Here is a 21609-nt window from a genome sequence, read left to right on the forward strand (position 1 = left end):
CTCGCCCTTTACCTTTTTCCTTGAATAACGAAAATATTTTAATTTATCTTATTTTGCTGTTATTAATGTTTATAACATTATAGTAATTGCACTGTCTATAATAAAAATAGCACCACTGATATTTATAGCATTAGTAAAAAAAATATGTTTTTCCTGCCAATTCAAGGAAAGGAGAAATCAGGTAAGGTCACATGGTCTACTAATTGACTTCTTTGTGGCTATGCACTAGTAGAGCCATCTATGCACAGAGACATTTCACAAAATAATAAAAAATGAGTACAGTATTTCTCCGGCGACACTGAGTTAATAATTGCAAGGATGATCAAAAGGCTGTGGCTACATTTACAGTATCATAGGTCGGGGATCAATAGACATTTACAATGTCTATTGACTATATTTCTAGGAGTTCTGGTCACACGTGTGCAGAGTGGAATTCTCAAACACTTCTGTAACCACAGTAACAAATCAGTCACTATATTGTTTAATGCAGGGGCTGAGACCCCCAACACCCAGCCAGGAAAAACAAAGAATCCTCCATCACTGTCAGACAGACTCAGCTTTGGGTGCTCCTACATGTCGGTCATGCACTCTAACATAAGTAGAGCGAGGATTCCACATTGGGCATATGCGACCTGAACTCCTGTAAAACTAGGTAATAGACATCACATTACGTTACCGTAAATATGGTTACTTCAAAATTAAAAATATACCCAGAGTCACGCACTATATTGATGTGGACTCCAGTATACTAATCGTTACTTTGCTCGTGTGTATTCAAGAAAAGTCTATGTGGCGATTTGCTCACACTTTGCTACCACTCAAAAGTACGCCTTCAAGGACTTTTTTTTTAACAAGGCATCTAATAGATTAGCTACATTATACTGATAAACTGAAAAAGCATTTGACTCACAATAATAAAATTGCTTTTCTACCTATAAAATGCTCACGGAAGGAACATGTGCGGACACGACTTGTTTGTTTACACTGAAGGAAACTACGGGGAAAATAATTGAAGGGGAAACAGACACTACTAATATCGGCAAAGTAATTTTCACACATTTACGCCATATTAACTTTTTGTAAGTTCTTTGTACATCTGAGATAAATCAACGAACGGAGGTATAAAAATGAGCGATATTTGATTTACTTATGTGATATTTGCGCAGATGAGGAGCAAAAAAAACATAAATAAAACTTATAAAGCATCAATCACTCATAAACTATAACACAAATCTTGCTAGCAATCATGAAATCACCTTGATTAGAGAAATATAACTTTGTACATGTAATCCCCGCACTTTCCGTCAGGCTAGTTTCACCGTAATTATTACACTTACAAGGTGTGGGAGTATGAAGTGCACGGAAATTAAGGATTCATATGGCTTTTTTGTGTAATGGCTTGGTTGACAGTTTGCCTTGTTCATATCAACCAATTCCCTGGGCATTTTACTGACAAACTTGAACGTATGGTTTATGTGCCAACCTTATTCAATCGACTATGTTACAATTTATCTCGCTGGTGCTTTGATGCGACTCGTTCCTGTTCGAGAAAGAATTTCGCCATCGAGCTTTCTCTGTGCTCTTGCTCATTGTTCAGTCGCCTTCAAGTGACATTAGAGTATTATCGTGGCCTGCGTCAATGTATTTTTGCAAGATGAATGTTTGCATGCCTTCAGGTGAATGAAGACAAACAAGTTTAAAGTTCAAAGGGTTATACCTCAAGTCAACTAAATTAATGTTTTTTATTGATAATATGTAGTGAAGATCAGGCAGACCTAAGGGTTGTTAACGCCTAATTATGGTATATCAATCGGTTGCAAACAATAAAAAGAATAAAATCCACATTAAATTTACTGGTATGAAATATGTGAACTTAAACTAGGTTTTTTAAATGAAAAGTGTTCAGTTTGCCAGTTTTAACCACAAATATATAACATTTAAGACAGCGGTTGATTTGGATTAAACCACTTCAAACTTGAAGTCAGCATTTTTGAAAATATTATGGACTATATATTGATTTTATTGTCTGGAGGTGCAGTTTGTGGAAGTGTGTATGGGTCTGTAAAAGAAGCATGAGAGTCTAACTCTCTGGTGAGTCATTGTCAATAAAGACCCAGTTCAAGGTTAATCTTCTCAGTACATACTAATAAGGGTTTGTAGGATTATGCTGTGTATAATGCATGGAGGTCACTTTAACACTATACCACCTGGATGAACTCAAGATTGTAAATTTTCCATGACAGATTACAATATTCAAATGGATTTGGGTAGAACATAGTTAATAGCTATAATTTAGGGAAGTAAGTCATACTCTGTTAGCCACAATGGGTGTCTACTAACATTTACTAGAAGTATAGTATTCATTAGATCAGCAACATTTCTGTTACTCTAAAACATACCACATCTGTTAGCATGCAAGTTGCATGTTTTTATTCATGAAATTGATGCTTAAGCCCTTCTGTGATTTGTCCTACAAGTCACAGAAGACAACAATTCCTATGTTTGACTTCTCGGTCAAGTAAAAGGAACAATATTTGCATTTATTTACTTGATACTGCAAAAGTAAACCACACTGTTAACATCTTCAGTATAGAGAACATTAAATTGACTGCTATATAAAGAATTTTGCATGAAATTGCCTGTGTTGGATTATACTGATGGATGGATATGCAAAATATCAGTATATAATGCTTAAGCTTTCATTTCATTGGATGTTATGAATGTTTATACATTGATGCTTTATGTAATAGGATTATATGGTACTCAGACATTTTCAGTTGTTCATTCAAGTTTCTGTCTTTCTTTCCATTTTAGGTAATATCCACGATAGAATGTTTCAAATAGTATTTTATAAGACTGAAAGTGAATGAAGTTTCAACTTTATTTTGTGTCATATTACTGGTCAATTTTGTATTTGGACAAGATGAAAGTTTATCATATGCATAGGACTAACCAGTGATTGCTCTGTTTTACTTACATTTATATAATCATAATGTTTTGCTCTTCAAGCTATTACTAACCATTTTTTGCTACTCCCAAAATACATATATACATATTTTTTCCATATCTTTGTGAGATAAACAGTGTGATTAATAGGCTGTGAAGTATTGCAGATAGTTAAAATTTTGGTAGATGTTTACAAGAAATCAGTGCATTGAACTTTGGGTGCATCAGCAAAGACTAACAAACTACTACCTTATGTATTCTGGCAGAATAAAGCATGTAGACCATCTTAGCCACTTTTCATAAAATAATGAACCAGTCCAAGTTCTTTCCAAAATAGTGGCAGACCACTTTCTACTTCACTTTAAGATTGTTGGCAATCCATCACTTGAAGAATCATAAATCCTAGATTTATTTATTTATATCATTATTCTCATATTCCTTTGTTTTTAATACAATATTTCAAATATATACATCAGAATTATAAGATGATTAAGCTGTTCAGAACTGGACTACATCAAATGTGGCTGTGACTTACTTGCTTCTAGCAGTCAGGCAGAGGCCAGTTGGCCTCTAACTCCTATATTCTGCCAAAAATCGGGGTTAGATAGGTCCTTTGTTTGACAGTCAATTGCCAGAGAGGTCTTCTAATTCTGACTTGCCAGAATATATTTCTGGAGACCAGAACAATCACAAATGATAATTCATCTTGGCATACATTGATATAACATGCAGACTAGTCTAGTATTATATGTATTGTATTATTATGCTGGACTATAATAATAAATTTTGATATTGATTAGTTTTTAAATTCATTGCTTATAATATTTAAATGTCTGATAAAAATCAAGCCAGTTTTTGTTACAAAAAAAAAAAAAAATCTATGGATGAAGTGTGTCAAAAAGATCAGAGCAGAAGTCACTACAGACCTGTTGGAACACCAAGGCTCACTAGTAAACATAATGCCTGTCAGTCATTAATAAAATCAATACTAAATAATCTTCAGTTGTTCTAACAGGATCCAGGTGGAAGACAACAACTAAAATATTTCAGCATTAGTAGACTTAGGAAATATTATATTTATGGCTGCAGCTACGTACAAGTTTTGACATAAATGGTAAACTTTCTGTACAAGTAAATCATTGAATCGATTTGTTTTTGTATAATATACCTCAGTCAACATGCTGCCCATGCTCAGAAAACCTTTGCAATACAATATTGACTCAAGATTTGTGTCAGTCATGAATAAAGTCAAAGAATCTGAATGGTTCAGTGGTTCTTAACTCATGAAGATTTTTCCGTTGATGTCATAATTTTCCATTGTGTATGTACAGTGAAATAATTTTTTATGCTGCCTTCTGTATGTGGCTGTAGCTTCAAATTTGAATTAATTGTGGTGATTGGCTTTATCTATTATCCAATTGTTTTCAGCAAATTATATTCTTTTATTACGTAAATGATCTCCTCAGAAACATTCGACGGACAGTTGCATGCAAAAATCTGTTGTTCTCAATTCTTCTTGCTGGGTGATTGTTTTTACTCAAGATTTGTTTCAAGATACTTGAAAAAGTTCTATCTATTATATGAGAGGGCAAAAATCTGAGGATAGGTGCTTCAGTTGCATTATTACTCTCGTCTCACTGCTCACACTCTCCATCCGCATCCTCCGTTTCTTCGTTGATCTCATTTTCATTCTCTCTTTTCATTTCTCTCTCTTTTCTACAGTCTCTCTCCAAATTTTGATACCATAAGGGTTCATCTTTTTTATTTCATAAGATTTTTATGTTTTTCTTGTCTGATAATTTCCATTTTTGTTGTTCTTTTCTTGGTAATTCACATGTCTTTTTGCATAGTTTTTTTGTTTGTTGCATGTCAAAATGGAATAGTTGTTGAGTAATCCTGATTACCCCAAATTTTCACAATAATATATCCTTTTTGCCGTGATTGTAACCAAAAAAACAACAATGATGTCATGCAAAAACTCTAAGCCATTCTGTAGTGCCCGGAGATATACTCATGCTATGGAAATTAAGTACACACGCAGAATTGTTTAAGTATGCCCTTCATTTCTATTTATTTAGTTCAGTGATTTTTTTTTTTCTACCTCTAAATCACAATATATAACAATATAAACAAGATTGGATTGTTTTTATATTAACTCAAGCAAGCCACTCAACAACTTAGCACATTTAGATATATGTACTTCAATCACAGCTATACTTGAACCACATGATGAATGGGTTTGCTAATTGAATTATATATTATATATTTGTCTCATGGTAGGTAATATAAGAAAGAATCAAGTAAAAATATTGTTTTACATTATGTAACTTATGATATTTTTATCAGTTTTGGCAGGTGTATTCCGTGATTCATATGATGAAATTATGCACCTGGAAAATATGATTGGTAAAGTTTTAAATTATCCATAGAAGATTGTTATGTTAGCTTTTTGTGAGACGTTACAGTAGTTAATGATTCTAACTTGTACAGTTATTATCTGTCTTTGGAAATAAGACCTAGCATCCCCATTAAAACTTAATTTTTGTTTGCTCAAGAATTCCATTCCTTTAAGCATTATCTAAGTATCATACATATTTTTCAAACTTTGCAATAACCTTAACCAGCATGTGTTCCAGGGCTGCTGAAAGCAAGCTGTATGTGGATGTTGGTATGGAATGCATACCCATTGTTTATCGTGATGAGTACAACATACGTTTGCTTGGCATGGAAAAACTGCACCCATTTGATGCTGGAAAATGGGGGAATGTTGTGAAAGTATGTTAATTTTTTTGTTTACCTGTAAAATATTTTAAATGTTACAGATAATATACATAAATGGAAAAAAGTATTAGATATTGGATAGCTTTTTCATGAAGTTTAATATTTGCTTAGTTTGCACATGAGCTTAGATATTGAGTATTCTTTTCAACAAATATTGATAAGTATATATTGTTACAACCACAGAAACGTTAACCTTTCTTTTATTTTCAGTATTTGAAGAAGAAGAAATTGCTGAAAGATTTGAAATTAGTGTGCCCAAATGAAGCCACCGAGACTGACTTACGCTTTGTACATACAGCATCATATCTTAGAAGTCTGAAGGTATGACATAGATGTTAAGTTTCAGACACATACAGGAACATTCAGTCATCTCCGGAGAGTACAAAGTGAAGTACTAATCTGACAGGCTTTATTTAGGATTGTGAATATTTCATCTATAATGAAGATATACTTTCCTTTTGTCATGCAAAATAAGTATCATTATTACAACCCAGCATATTGTTATTATAGCAAATCTAGACACAGTTTTTTGCAAAGCAGGTTTTAGCCACTTTCAGACATTAAATGCACAAGCATATAGTTTTAAAAATCAGAATATATTGAACAGATATAGATTATTTGGGCATTGAATATAATGCAGAGTGGAAGACACTGTGTTTAATCCCCTATTTTAGTTTCAGCAAGATGCCGTATTCAATCCCCTTATTTTAATTTCAGTGGAGTGTGAATGTTGCAAAAATTACAGAGGTTGCTCCAGTAGCACTTTTGCCAAATATGGTTGTGCAGAAAAAGGTATTAAAACCATTCAGGTAAGTGGATAGTGTTAGCAAGGTCCTCTATTTTGCCATATTCAGAAGATTCATGTTGAAGTGAAATAATTTTTTTGATATGTAATAATTTACATGCCATCATAACATTTCATTAGGATGCAAAGCTAAAAACACTCCAGATATTAATCAGTCAAACTTTATATTTTAGAGAGAGGTAGGATGTGTAAGACAATGAATCTTCTATATACGGAGATATTTTGTAACCATAACATTAGTATCTGACAGGTCACTATCTTCAATTGATTGATAATTTGACATTGGAAAGTGTAAAAGTTATTGATAATGTGGTCTAAAAGGGTGTGAATCTATCACTAGAAAATGTCTTAAGTACAGACTTGCACCTTGTTTATTATAATATGTTTCCAGTAATTTTGGGAATTCTGTATTTATATTACTTCATAGTGAAAATTGGAGTTTTCTGTGTGCTGAGACGAAGGCAGTGTTGATAATAGCCAGTGCTAAACATATTTATCATGCTCTTTTCCCATTAACTTAGTCAACTGCTAGGCACTCAGTGTTACCCTAATGTGGAAAAGTCAGTGCCTTTGAAGTGTGACTGTCCATAACTCAAGAAGAAATGTTAAATAAACCAAAAAGTAATGGTCTTAACATCAGATGGTAAAGTCGTGTCAGAGTAGTCTGGGGAATGCCCAGATTCAGTGGGACAGTGAATTAAGTAAGGTCACTCCATATTTATTCTATATTAGTGATTTCAGTACTGCCTGCAAGAATACTATTAAGAAATTATAAACTGTATTCATGTTTTCAGATACCAAACAGGAGGAAGTGTCTTGGCAGGGAAACTAGCAGTGGAGCGAGGATGGGCAATAAATATTGGGGGTGGTTTTCATCACTGCAGTGGAAACATGGGTGGTGGCTTCTGTGCCTATGCAGATATTACACTAACAGTGCACTTTATCCTCAACCATTACCCTAACATTCAGAAGGTTATGATCATTGACCTTGACGCTCACCAGGTAGGTAGTGTTTTTCTTTGTTTCTTTCTTTCTTTCTTTCATTCTTGCTGTACAGAATAGGCAACATATTTCACTCAAGGCAATTTTGGTTCAGCCATGTTTGTATTTCTTTTGAAATGAAGGTAGCCTTTGACTATTGTTTAACAGAATATTATAATTCCATAGGGATATGATAAAACAACAATGTGTGCAAATGTGTTTTTGCACACTCTTACAAATCATTGGAATATTTCACTGTTGTTAGAAAGTATATAGATTATATATTACAGGGTAATGGGCATGAACGTGACTTCATCGGCAGAAAAGATGTCTACATACTTGATGTCTACAATAAATACATATATCCAAAGGACACATATGCGAAGAGGGCAATAAGTCGAAGAGTTGAACTGTTTGCATACACACAGGATGAAGAATACCTCGAGAAGGTCACAACGTAAGTGTTATTCATGATAAAACAATATTAGATATGATTTGTCAAACTAATTATATAAAATAGAGATTTTAAGAACTATTTCATTTATATATACATACATATGTGTGTATATATATATTATTATATTATTATATATAATATTATACATATAATACACACACATAGACATAAATACATACATACATACTTGCAGATAAATATATATATATATATATATATATAATATATATAATATAAACTATATCATAAATATATATAATATATATAAATAATTATATCTACATATATATATATTATATTATAATATATATATATATATATATATATATATATATATATATATATATATATATATATATAGACACACATACACACACTGATTCATTCACACACACACACATACATACATACATATAAATATGTGTATGCCTGCATGTGTGCTCTTGTGTATGTGTATAATGTATATGTATACATGTATGCATATATATATATATATATATATATATATATATATATATATATATATATAATATTATATATATATATATATATATATATATATATATATATATATATATTTACACACACCATGTTTTCCATAAAGAAACTATTTTAATTTAATTTTTCTTCTTTCATTTTTCCTCTTCTTTCTCCTCATTTTGTTGCATGCAAATTAAAAGAGTTCATTCAGACAAAGGGATAAGTATCGTATGCTGTCTTCCTCTTCTCAGGCATGTGGAAGGGGCCCTGAATGAATTTAGTCCACATGTGGTCATATACAATGCTGGAACAGACATTATGGAAGGAGACTGTTTGGGACTGCTGTCTGTGACCAAGCAGGTATATTTGCCTTTATCTTAGTTTATTTTTACCCTTCAAATTGGTACTCATAAAATGTATTTAAATAGAAGTATATGTAAAAGAGTATCTGTTTTTGTCATGTGTGTGTGTATATATATATATATATATATATATAATATATATATATATATATTATAATATATATATATATATATATATATATATATATATATATATATATATATATATTCTTGTACAAAAGTTAGATACATGCATTATTTTGTTTTCATTTTCAGGGTATTGTAGACAGGGATGAGATAGTTTTCCAGAAGGTGAGAGAAAGGCGTATTCCCATCATCATGGTTACCAGCGGTGGCTATCAACGTGTAACGGCAGCTGTAATTGCTGACTCTATTGCAAACCTGAACAGAAAGTCATTAATAGATATGAGAGTACAATAAGTTGACTTTGAATCTCTTTTAAGACATAATTGGCTTTAAAAATGTGATCTTTTATTTTTAGACAGCTTTTGTTTTAAACTTTTCATCTCTATCATTAACTGATAATAAGTTAACTTTGAATCTTTGTTAAGCCGCAGTTGGCTCTAAAAATTGCAACTTTACTTTTTAAAAAGTTTTAGTTTTCAACTTTTAGTGTGTATGGTCAGTTGATTTTAAGCTTATTTGATCTCATTTGAGACTTAATAGGCTTTCAAAAATGTAAAATTTTAAACAGTTTTTGTATTGAATGTTTAGTCTTTATGGTTACCTGATGATAAGCTTACTTTGAGTATCTTAAGACTTAATTGGTTTTGAAAGATGCAATATTTTATTTTTAGACAGCTTTTTCACATCTAGTCTATATGGTTACCTGTTAATTTTTCTATTTTAATTTTGCTGAAGGAAAACTATGGAGAAAATTGAAGTATTTTATGTAGTTTAGTATTGTTTTGCATGTGTCTGTATGTTTGTGTTTGTATATATGAGCATATTAATTCCTGTGCTATATATCCTCTTTTTTTTTCTTTTTTTTTTTACTGTAACATACAAGGGGTTTGTCCAAAGATAGCAGGATACAGATATAAATAGCAGTATCTCATTTACATATTTGCTGCCTTTCAAAATAGGCAGTATCATCTGCCATGCACATTTTCATCCTTTGAAACCAATTAAATGAAGCATCTTAGAACATCAGGCAAGATGAACACCTTGCTCTTGAAAATAGCAAAAAAATTCAGCACTTAAAGTGCTTCACTTTCAAAGCCTACCTTGTTTTCCAAAAAATTAAAAATAAAAATATAAAAAAATCAAATAAAATCATGTGGGCCCAAGGCAAGACTCTACATATGATAACTTTTGCATCTAAGAATGATGTTTGAATAATTATGGGAGCTTGCCTGCCTTTCTTTAACCCTGTACCATTGGATGCTAACACTATCTGGCTGTGAAGTTCCTTATTGATTGTGTATATTGATGGATTGAATCAGGAGTAAAGTATTTTTGGGGGAAGTCTTGCAGTCTTCAGTTTTTGTTTGTTTAAGTATCTTCTGATAGAAATGTGCATTTAGCATACCAACACTTATTCTGTGGATTATATTGGTTCATCTACATTTAATCACCTGAGATGACATAATAATCATTCTTAGCGTTTCCGTCATTTTACTTTTTCATCAAATAATCTCTTCAATATACTGGATCCCTTACATACTCTGGAATCATCCCGTATGTCAGACACCTAATATGCTCAAAGCCTCCTTATCTGGGTGTGATCGTGCTTAACAGTCACGCAGTAGAGGGGCCAATCTTTGGGTTTTCTGATATATTGATCATGGTAATTCTTCTGTAATGCTCTAACAGTTTAGCTACAGAAGAAATAAAGATCATAACCATCAAGTTCATTCTCTTCAATTGTTCTGGTAGAAGTATTCTACAGTGTGCATAATTGATTATGTTTGACTGGTAGATTTCTGCCAGCCAAACCAAGCCACATGCTAGGGATCACATGTCATCAGCTTAAGAGGAAAATCATAAATTTGGAGAGCACATGTTTACCTCACCCTGAGCATTTGCCTGCAGCATACACAATTTTGCAGCATTTGAAATGAAAACAAGACTTTAAATTCACATTCAAGGGGTTGTAGCTGACCACCCATGGCACTTATTATCGTCAACCAGCATTCTACTTCATTATGGCATGAATAGATACACATCAGAAGTTTGAAATATACAGAATTCTGAAGATGTATCACATTTCAATATTTTAACACTAATCCTCACAACAATGAGAATGATGATGAAAATAGAACTCTCTCTCTCTCTCTCTCTCTCTCTCTCTCTCTCTCTCTCTCTCTCTCTCTCTCTCTTTCCTCTCTCTCTCTCTCTTTCCTCTCTCTCTCTCTTCTCCTCCTCTCTCTCTCTTCTCTCTCTCTCTCTCTCTTTCCTCTCTCTCCTCTCCTCTCTCCTCCTCTCTCTCTCTCTCCTCTCTCTTCTCTCTCTCTCTCTCTCTGTCTCTGTCTGTCTCCTCTCCTCCTCTCCTCTCTCCTTCCTCCTCCTCCTCCTCCTCCTCCTCCTCCTCCCTCTCTCTTTATATATTGTGTGTGTGTGGTGTGTGTGTGTGTGTATATGTGTTTGTGTATGTATGTGTGTCTGTCTGTCTCTGTCTGTGCTCGTGCACGTGCACAAAAGAATAACATTATTTCTTTTAAAATATGCAAAAGAAAACTAACATATAATTCAGACAGGAAGAAGTGGCCCGTGTCATCAGGTGTTTAGGCATCTACATAGATATAACTGTAATCACAAGTCAAGAAGCAAGTAAACTTTGAGGTCCACAATATAATAACTTAAAAACATGCATGTTGTTGAATAAATCTTCTAGCTATTTGCTAGTCTTTAGGAATAGGAAATTGATAATTGACATAATAATAAGTCAAAAATGTAGAGTACTCTATTAGATGTATATCACTTAAACCAGCTAAATACTTTTCATGTTTCTCATTAGTTTAGTTGTTAGAAATGATACAAAATAATTCTATAATGGTATAGGTTGGAAGAATTGATAACAGTTTTATGATTGTATTGTAATAGAAGATAAGGAAGGTTGCCACAAAGGTAAAGATAGCCACTGTTTCTTTTTAGGCACGAGCATGCTATGGTAATACAGTTTCATAATTGTAAAAGTAACAGTTAGTCTAGAGGTGTAGGGTTGAAGGAAGCTGAGGCAGAAAGTGGTTTAGTGTTCATTCTGCAAATTGAAAGGAATATAGAATAGAACTTCTGCTAATTCTTAGAATTTTCATTATATTTACATAAAGCTCAATATTTTAGATACCTTCAGGAGCCAGGCTCTCTTAAGAAAATTGATTTGCGTAAAATAAAAGTCAATAAGTAATTCATTTGAGAAAATACATTCTGGCACTATTAACCCAATCACCCCGGATTTATGTTCTGTCCCTTGTAGGTTTTTGTGAATTTTGTTACATACAGATGGCTCCACATGTGCTCAGCCTCCAAGGAGTCTATCAGTAGGCCCTACTGACCAATCTTGATTTCGCCATTCCTTGAATTGGCGGGAAAATGCGTTTTTCCTTTTAATACAATTGATATCAATACTGTTATTATTGTTATTGATGTTATGATTATTAAAGTATTATTAAAATCTTGTTAACATTTAAGACAATGAAATAATGCAAAAGATCCTTTCCAAAAGCCAAGGAAAAGGGTAAACAGGTGAGAAAGGTAGGACTAATAAGTGACCCCTTGATGACTAAGCACTTGTAGAGCCATCTATGTGTGAATACAATAAATAAACCTGTGTTACAGTGGGCATGGCATGTATTCTTGCCAAACGTGGCGATTGGGTTAAGTTCATTATGGAAGGCACATAGACAGAACCCACAGATAGTACCAAGAGGGCTGTTTTAATCCCATGACCATACATCAAATAAACTTCATCATCCAGAAGTGCCTGTCCCAGCTTAACCCTTTGACTAAAGCTTGCATCCCTTAAGTAACTTCATTTCAGGTTAGATAAGAAGGATCTTTGGCTGTGCATAGGTTATCAAATTGCATGTGAACAAGGCTTTTAATATGATCATTTCTCAGCCATTTTGAAGAAATTTAAAGAATTGCTTATTGGCATAGTTTTTATCTAATTAAAGACTTTAAAATTGTACAGAGGAATGTATGTGTGGGTGGGGGTGTGTCTGCATGCTTATGTATCTTTATATGTATGTACGTATGTATATTTCTGTGTATGTACAGTATACGTTTAAAGACAAAACATTAGACATAGCCTGTTTTCTGTTAAGAGGTGGTATTAGCACTCAGAACTTGTGGGACTGCAACTTTGTTTGGGAGGAAGTCATCATCTATTTCCACAGATTCCTCTTGATTTCCAGTTTTTTTTTTTTTTTTTTTTTTTTTTTTTTTTTTTTTTTTTTTCTTTTTTTCTTTCTTTTTTTTTTTTGAGCTTTAGATTTGTCAACAGCAGTGGTCATTATGGTCTTTACACACATTATGAATGAAAACAATATGTTGATTGTGGCCAACCCTTCTGTGTCATATCAGCTCATCTGTAAGCACTAATTTGTCACCCCCCCCCCCTTTAGTAGCCAGTGTTTCTGCCAGCCTTGACCAAGTGATTGAATAGACCACAATCACCATTTGACACTTATCCTAAAACTTGTACATTGGAGTTGTGGTAAAGGTGTAATGTATGGGTTGTTCAGTCACTTAGTTATATCTAGCCATGTCTCCAGCTACTAGATTTAAGGTAGAATTAGTCATAATGGGTGATTTTTTTACTTATATGATTAATCTGGTATTTGAATGATGTGCTGTCCATTGACTGTAGAGTCTCAAGAAGGCCATATAATTTTGCTTTAGTATATTTCTGTTGTGCAATATTATAAATAATGTTCAATTTGAACCTCCTTTGTTTTTCTGTTATTATATCTGTGTGAGTTCTTGCCTCTTTCAGTTATGTTTGTTGTGAGAGAGACAGCTAAGATGAAAAGTGTCTTTCTACTATATTGAGATTATCATATGACTTACTAAATTAATTTATATTATTGGCACACAATCTTTTCCAGATAGTTGTATTTATAATACTAAATATCTTTGAACATTGTTATCACCTTCTGTTGTAGAGCATAATCTTGTCATTCATTTTTCCATTCTCTCCTTCTTTTCCATAGTGTTGTAAGCTTTATGTTCTTCAGTCTTTCTTCAAAGTTCAAAAGAAAGAACTAGTCCCATATTAAGACTCTTCTTTACAATCCATCTATATTTTTCAGAAAGGGTGGATTCCATGCTAGGGCAGCATACTTTATAGTATATTCTGATAGTCACATTACAATTCATAACGTGTCTGCAGCTTGAAGAACATAGTCAAAGCTATAAAGAGCCCCAAGACTTTGTTGACACCCTTTTTTTTTTTTTTTTTTTTTTTTTTTTTTTTTTTTTTTTTTTTTTTTTTTTTTTTCTTTGTGTGTGTGTGTGTGTGTGTGTGTGTGTGTGTGTGTGTGTGGGGGTGTTGTGGTTGTGTGGTTGTGTGTTGTGTGTGTGTGTGTGTGTGTGTGTGTGTGTGTGGGTAGTGCATATCTTTAGCTGTTGCTTATCTATACTAGGCTTGATGTAGTTAACGTTAAAGGTTGTTTACCCAATCACCGATTTATTTCTGTCCTGTGGTTGTGATTTGTTACATACGTGTCACATGTGCTCGCCAGAGTCTACGTGCCTAGATGTCTGATTCCCCATCTGATGCGAATGCGTTTCCTTATACAATGATATTAATACTGTTATTATGTATGTGTTAGATATTAAAGATTATTAAATCTTGTTAACATTTAGAAATGAATATGCAAAGATCTTTCAAAGTCAGGAAAAGGGACAGGTGAAGGTGACTATAATGACCTTGATGATTTAGCCTTGTAGAGCATTATGTGTGAATACAATAAATAAACCTGTGTTACAGTGGGCATGGCATGTATTCTTGCCAAACGTGGCGATTGGGTTAAGCACTTATTTTTAGGTGCTAATGTAACAGTGAAAGTTCATCAGTGAATGTTTTTGAGTTTGATTTAATTATTGTATATCCACAAAATTGACCTTTTCAAATGCTATGATATTTGTGAAAAGGAAGATTTCCTAAGAAATCTAATTTTTATACCACTAATGGCAGAATCTACAACATGTACACCTGCTATTGTGTAGAATTTTTTTACCAGTATACAGTATATATATTTATAATGACAAGCATTGTTAGATGGAAACACAACAAATTCCTTCACAATAAGTTAATACAGTGCTTGACAGCTACTCCCACCTCTCCTAAACAGCATATGAAATAGGCTGATTATCACAACAGTCCTTAGATGCTGCTTAATTAATTGGGATATTTCTATAACCATTTTGGTCTACATGAGATTCTTTACAAGATCATATACGTGGAAGTACTTTTGTGTGTGTGTGTGTGTGTGTGAATGCAAAAGTTTCTGATTGCTTGTGCTCATTTGTATTTGCATGTAGATTCTTTGCATTGAACAAAACATAAGTAGATGTGTACATAAAACAACTGTAATTTTCATTTTACTTAGTATTTGGTAGGTGTGTTATAAAGAAAACTAAATCTCTTACACATGTCAGCAAAAATATTATACTTTAGTTTTAAAAGTTAGATAACAAGCACCAACACTCATACTGTATGTGTTTTCATTGTCAATGTAGGAGCACTTTGGTATAAGAAATATATAATATGATCCAAATTTTAATCATGATCGAAATGGTAATGATATAATATCTGCCCAATTTAAGCCCCCCCCCCCTCCCATATGAATAGCACCTTAACAAAGACTTGTGAAAGATTTTTTTTTTTTTTTTTTTTTTTTTTTTTTTTTTTTTTTTTTTTTTTTTTTTTTTTTTTTTTTTGACAAGCAACAGTAGAGAACCACAGAACTACCATTTTGCTTTTTCTTGCCTGCTCCTGACCTCTCCTACCCTTCTCTCTATGTCTCTGTCATTCTCTCATACATATTGTTTATATATATAATTTTATATATAATATATATATATATATATATATATATATATATATATATATATATATATATATATATATATATATATATATATATATAAAGTCTTTCACATATGTACTGATTTAATATATTTGCCCATTTATTGGCTCTTTAATATGGGAAGCAGGAGAAAGGCATTATTTCAATACATTAATATATTGTCTTGCAATTTGGCAGAGGCCAAAAGCCAAACTGCAGTCTTCCTTGATTGGGTTTCAGTTGTCCAATGCGTTTGAAGTATTGAGTTGTAAGTTTTATGATTTTAACCAAACAAATGCTCAAGTGCCTCAAAGAAGCCTTTTTATTTGATGTAGCTCATAGTAGGTCACTAGTATTTAAATGTGATAAAAGTATTTACCTTACCATCTGATATGGAAGGTAAGATGGAATTGTACATATTCTTGTTTTGAAGGGAATATTTATTCTAAAGTCTGTAGAATAGCAATTAAATATTAAATTAGTAGCTGTTGAGCAGTAACTGTAATTTACAATTTTGAATTAATATTTACCAAAGAATCTCTAATACTTGTAGCATTAAGGCAATAATAAGGGTATTGCATGACAGAAAATATATGATTTTTAGGTCTTTTCTCATATAGACTTGGGTTTTATAAACAACAATGTAATCATGTATATTTCTTTTTTGTGTGTGATATTTTGAGCAAGTATGTGTGTTTGTTTGCTGCTCTCATCATTGTTATAACCATACATATGTGTGTGTGTATGTGTGTGTGACGGGGAAAGAGTATGCGCATGTGTTTTTTTTTTTCTTCTTCTTTTTGTTAATTAATACTTTTTAGGGTCATAACCAATGTTCTTATATTGCTCTAAAGATTTTATCTGGAAATTATATTAGATCTAGAAATTAGGTAGAATTAGAGGACTGCTTTATTTTTTATATATTTTAAATTAGTATTCCAGTATTATTAATAATATCCCTGTAGTGTACTTTCGGTTGTGAAGTGAGCATAAAAAAAGCTTTATTGAAGAAGGGAGACCATGAAAATATGTTAAACAAACTGCCTGGATGTGCTTTTCAGTCTTATTGTGCCATTCATTCTGAATTGCATTTTATCATTTTGTTTCAAGGAAATTAAAAACAAAGTAAAAGAAAGATACCTTTCAAGAGAAATCTTTAGGTATATGTGCTGAGTAATGTTTTTGACATATTTAGCTGCCTTGTTTGGAATGTATATGTTTTCCTTTACATCCAGAGAAACTTCTTTTAGACTGAAGTAGACCCAGAGCCAAATTTAAACATAAGCAAGTTTGGAGGCCTCTGTATATTTCAGAAAAAAATTGTTAAAGATATATTTCTAACTGATAGTTATTGGAAGAGATGCTTATCTTAACCCATTCTATATTTTGCATCTTTATCAGTTAGTAGGTTAGACAGACCTCCCCAATTACAAGCCACCCAAGGGCCTCAAGATCTCCAAATCTTGCACTGAGTAAACCAAGTAAATAAATAAGTCAGCACTAATAGTAGGTAGTGAATAATGCATATACATTACTCTTTAGTTACATAGTGAAGAGTACAAATCAGAAGTGAGACTAAATAATGTAGTAACTCAGGGTTTAGTCCCTTGTGCTTCATCATATTATGAAATCAATATATTGAAGTTTTTGCATGTAATCTCTACATTTTCTAGCATACTTTGAATGTAACAGCTGAAAGAATTCCACTGAATTTTATCCTGTTTATAAAAAAAAAGCTACCTATGAGCATTTCCCAAGTTGTATTTTTGATTATGTTCAGGGTACATGTTTTTCACCTGAATCTGTTGCAAAAATTCAGTTTGCAATATGACATTGTGAAGAACAGGAGAAATTGTAATTCATAGGTTGCTTATTGAAAATAACCTATGTAAATAATTGTATCACTTTTGTTAGATAAGAAAGGCATTGCTTAATTGCATGTTATTTCAGATAGAATCAAGGACACAAGTCTTTAGAATATGTTAGAATTATACAGGATTTACTAGAGAGCTTTATGGCCTTGCTGTATATGCTTTATAAATGATATTTTGTTCCTGCAGAACTGTATGTTTACAAATAGTACCATCTTTAATAATTTATCCTCATTATGCTTGATTTTTTTTCTTTCTAGAGGTTGATCAATTTCTATGCTCCTGTCCCCTTCCTTCTCTGAAGAAGTGTATTCTTATATTTAGCACACCCTTAACTGATTCTTTTTGTCTGTTACTGTAAAGGACAGCATTAGCATTACTTAATTGTTGTATTATTTAATTGTTGTAAGTGTTTAAAGAAGGCAGGGTACCATTGTTCACTGTACAGTCATTGGCTGCTAAGCTTCCATATGTTCTGTGAAATAGGACATGATGCAAATCGAACATAGTGTGAACACCATATTATATAACCACATGAAATATATAGTGTGCCTGTATTGCCCAAATAGTTCTTGTTTGCACTTACTTATATTTTCAAAGGAAATTATCCTACAATACTCAAGAGATGCATAGTTCACAGTATTGGATACTAGATGCCATATTAATGTATATGTAGTTTGACATTACTTGAATGGATGTTAATCAGCACATGGTTGAATAGTAGATTCATTCATTCATTTATTCTTTTTCTTTCCTTCTTTCTTTTTTCTTTTTTGCACAGAAAAAATGTGTATATATATGTATGTATGTGGACAATGCAAATATGTTACTCCAGACAGCACAAAAGGCATGTCTTTTCCTTGAATACTTAGCCAGTTGTAATTTTCACAAGAAATATATTTTTTAATAATTGGAATGTATTCAGGGTAATCAAAATCTTTTTCAGAAACTTTGCTTAAACCCATTTCTTTCTCTTCATAGCATCTACTATAAATTTATCTGATATTACATACCCACATATAATTTAGTTTACAGATGGATATCTAATGAATATTGAGAGGATGCAGACCTTTAATTTACCACTAGGAAGAGCATTGTGTTATGCAGGCCTCTAATGAACATGAACAGGAATACACACACACACACACACACACACACACACACACACACACACACACACACACACACACACACACACACACACACACACACACACACACACACACACACAAATGTATATATTTGGGATGCAGGTCTCATATTGGGAAAAAATAACTAAACTTGCTGTAGAAGAATTTTTTTGTAGAAGAATCTTAGGAGATGGCCCCGACTACCCAACCCTACTACTCAGTCTGTGTGTATTAGTATATTTTAGCATACACTTTTCCACAGAATCTATTTCACCAGTTCCATATTGTTAATTTACATATTGCACATTTTGTCATTCAGTTCATCTTTACCATGAATTGTTACAAGATATTAAAATCTGTTTCTTAGACATGAAAATAAAGTTGGAATCCATATTCAGTTACAGTGGATGGGCAAGCAGGTACTTCATATTTTTTATTGTGAATCTGATAACTGTTCAGATGTTTCAAACAGTGATTGAGTTGAATGGTAAAACATTCTTCCACATTGACAATGCACAAACAAGATTTATTAAGAAGTGAAGTGCTAAAGAGGAAAGTGAGGAAGGAGTGTGAGTGGAAGAAGGGATAAGCAACACAGGAAACATGGGTATTACTCTCACTAAGCATCTGTCTCAAGATGAAAATGTTGTATCCAAGGGACACAACAACAACCTTTTCTGCCAGCAGTGAGACACAGGCCATCAGAAGAATTGGTTAGCTGCACATATTTCCATGCCAGCAGACTGTTGTGATCCTGCTTGATGAAGCACCAGCCTAATTCAACATCAACAGTACTTTTTTTCCTGCCTTCAGTTTCCTTGCTTCCCATATCCTCCAACTATACCTTTATGCCAGCCACACCTTTCCTCTTCAAACTTGCAGAAGAAAGTCTGAATGGCTTGGAAACTGTTGCTCACTTTTCATTAAATCATGTTCATGCATTGTGGCTTTTTCTACCATGATTTAGTTATATAAAAGCATTACCATAACTGCCTATTTTTTCATTTTGTTGTATAGAAACAAATTTATGATAGCACTTATCTGCTTGCAGTGTACAGATTGTTAATATCAAATACTGTCTTTAGAGTGCCTAAGCTCAGTTTGTCAGACACACATTTTTGTAATGTGTATTTAGCAGCAACCAGTATTTGTCTTTCAGTAACATGTTTGCAGTATTTATATAAAAGAAAATGTATTATTAGATGTAGTCTTACCAGTTTATACCAGGCAGTTGTCAGTGGCGATGTTTGATTACTTTAAATTAAGTCACAGAAACAAAATATTCATTTATAAGACTTGTGGTTGTACTGCTGTACAAATTGATCTCTATCCCAAAACCTTCCAGTTTAGCTGTAAAATTTCCTAGAACAGGAAGTGGAAATACTTATATTAGTTAATCTCTTTCTCCTGTGAATTTTGACAAGTTTTAATAAACTATGGAAACTATAAAGCTTTTATTACACCACTTTAATAGCATTAAATAATAGTTTTATACAAACAGATTTATAGAACATATGGTGCATACCTTTTACTAATGGAATACACCAGTTACAATTGAGGATAACACTTGAATTGGGCTGGATTACTACTAAAGTCGTACTAGAGAGATTCAGTGCGTGTGCGTGCGTCAGTGCGTGTGCGTGTGCTTGTGCGTGTGCGAGAGAGAGAGAGAGATGTGTGCACCACTTTCAGTGAGCAATAGGCCAGAGACTTTTTATTCATGTGCCTGTGTTAGAAATATGTACAATTATTTGCATAGTGACTACAACACAATTTTAGCATACACCAATTCAGCAAAATACCACATCCCTTGCAGATAGAACAACCAAGACTTTTTGCTGAGGAACTCCCCGATCTCTTGCCCGTTGTTGGGGAGGGCATAGGAGATGGAGACTGGACCAGTGTTGGTGATCACCCTACTTTGGGCTTCAGCCCTTAACTCAACAAATTTTGCAGTGTTTTCTTCACCTTTTCATTCCCCTCTCTTCTCTGACCCCTTCTACTATCCATTTCCAAAGGTGTGAGAGTTGCGTTGAAGCAATGACCTTGTGCTAGTCATGAACGGTCTGTGGGAGCCATAGGCATGGTATTCCTATTTCGTTGTCTAGCCTTTGCCCCTCAAGGGGATCCTGGGGTGTGGACTCTCGCTCCCCAGCTTACCAAGGCCAGTGATGAAGATTTCGTACCCCTATTAGGGGCAATGAGGCTTGTCCCTTTATCAACTAATTCCAATGACTTTACTTCTCCAGGTTCCCCATCCCAGGCTCTTCTTTGACCACTACTCTGAGCATTGCTACTACTACCCCCACCTCATTGCCTAGTATCACCCCATTCCAGTTCAAATCATCCACCCAGGTCATTATTCAATCTTCAGAAAATATTCCTCCTCTCCCAACATGCTCAACTTCATCTCCTGCACCCCCACAGCTTTCTTCATCTACTACCCCCTACTCCCTTATCACTACCTTGCAGCCTTATGGTCTACCTCTCAACACTACCACACGTCATCGTCCTTCTACTACCCCCACCTCTACAACCTTTTGAATACATTCTCTAGTCCAGCCAAATGGGATAGAATTTTCGTGATCCCCTCTACAGCCCTTTACTCTGAAAACACCTCCTCCATCAATGTCTCCAAAAACAAGTAGGCAGGGTTTCCATCCCGACTTGTCACAGTTACATCCGAATCCCAAGCTAAAGCATCAGCAACCCGACAGACTTCACTGGAAAATCCATTCCTGCCCAGCCTCATCCCTCCCTCAATACTTATACCGGAACCG

At 33.5% G+C, this 21609-nt stretch overlaps 2 protein-coding genes across 3 annotated transcripts in view; one reads left to right on the forward strand and one right to left on the reverse strand.

Moving 5' to 3' along the window:
* The window catches only part of LOC119582534 (nucleolar protein 14-like), a 13209-nt gene extending 12194 nt beyond the window's left edge, over window positions 1–1015 (reverse strand). The window contains exon 1 of one of the 2 annotated variants that reach the window (XM_037930851.1): window positions 911–1015. The gene's annotated coding sequence lies outside the window, so the exon portion shown is untranslated. The remainder of the gene's footprint in view (window positions 1–910) is intronic. The other variant, XM_037930852.1, reaches the window with a different exon arrangement.
* Window positions 1016–5571: 4556 nt separating this feature from the next.
* On the forward strand, window positions 5572–9752 carry LOC119582943 (histone deacetylase 11-like). Its single transcript, XM_037931456.1, has 7 exons — window positions 5572–5721; window positions 5938–6048; window positions 6445–6536; window positions 7327–7534; window positions 7804–7970; window positions 8702–8810; window positions 9068–9752. The coding sequence occupies exons 1-7, from the start codon at window positions 5572–5574 to the stop codon at window positions 9230–9232; spliced, it is 1002 nt and encodes a 333-aa protein (XP_037787384.1). The 3' UTR covers window positions 9233–9752.
* The last annotated feature ends 11857 nt before the right edge of the window (window positions 9753–21609 follow it).

The sequence above is a fragment of the Penaeus monodon genome, chromosome 16 (genome assembly GCF_015228065.2).
Source record: "Penaeus monodon isolate SGIC_2016 chromosome 16, NSTDA_Pmon_1, whole genome shotgun sequence".
Lineage (NCBI taxonomy): Eukaryota > Metazoa > Arthropoda > Malacostraca > Decapoda > Penaeidae > Penaeus > Penaeus monodon.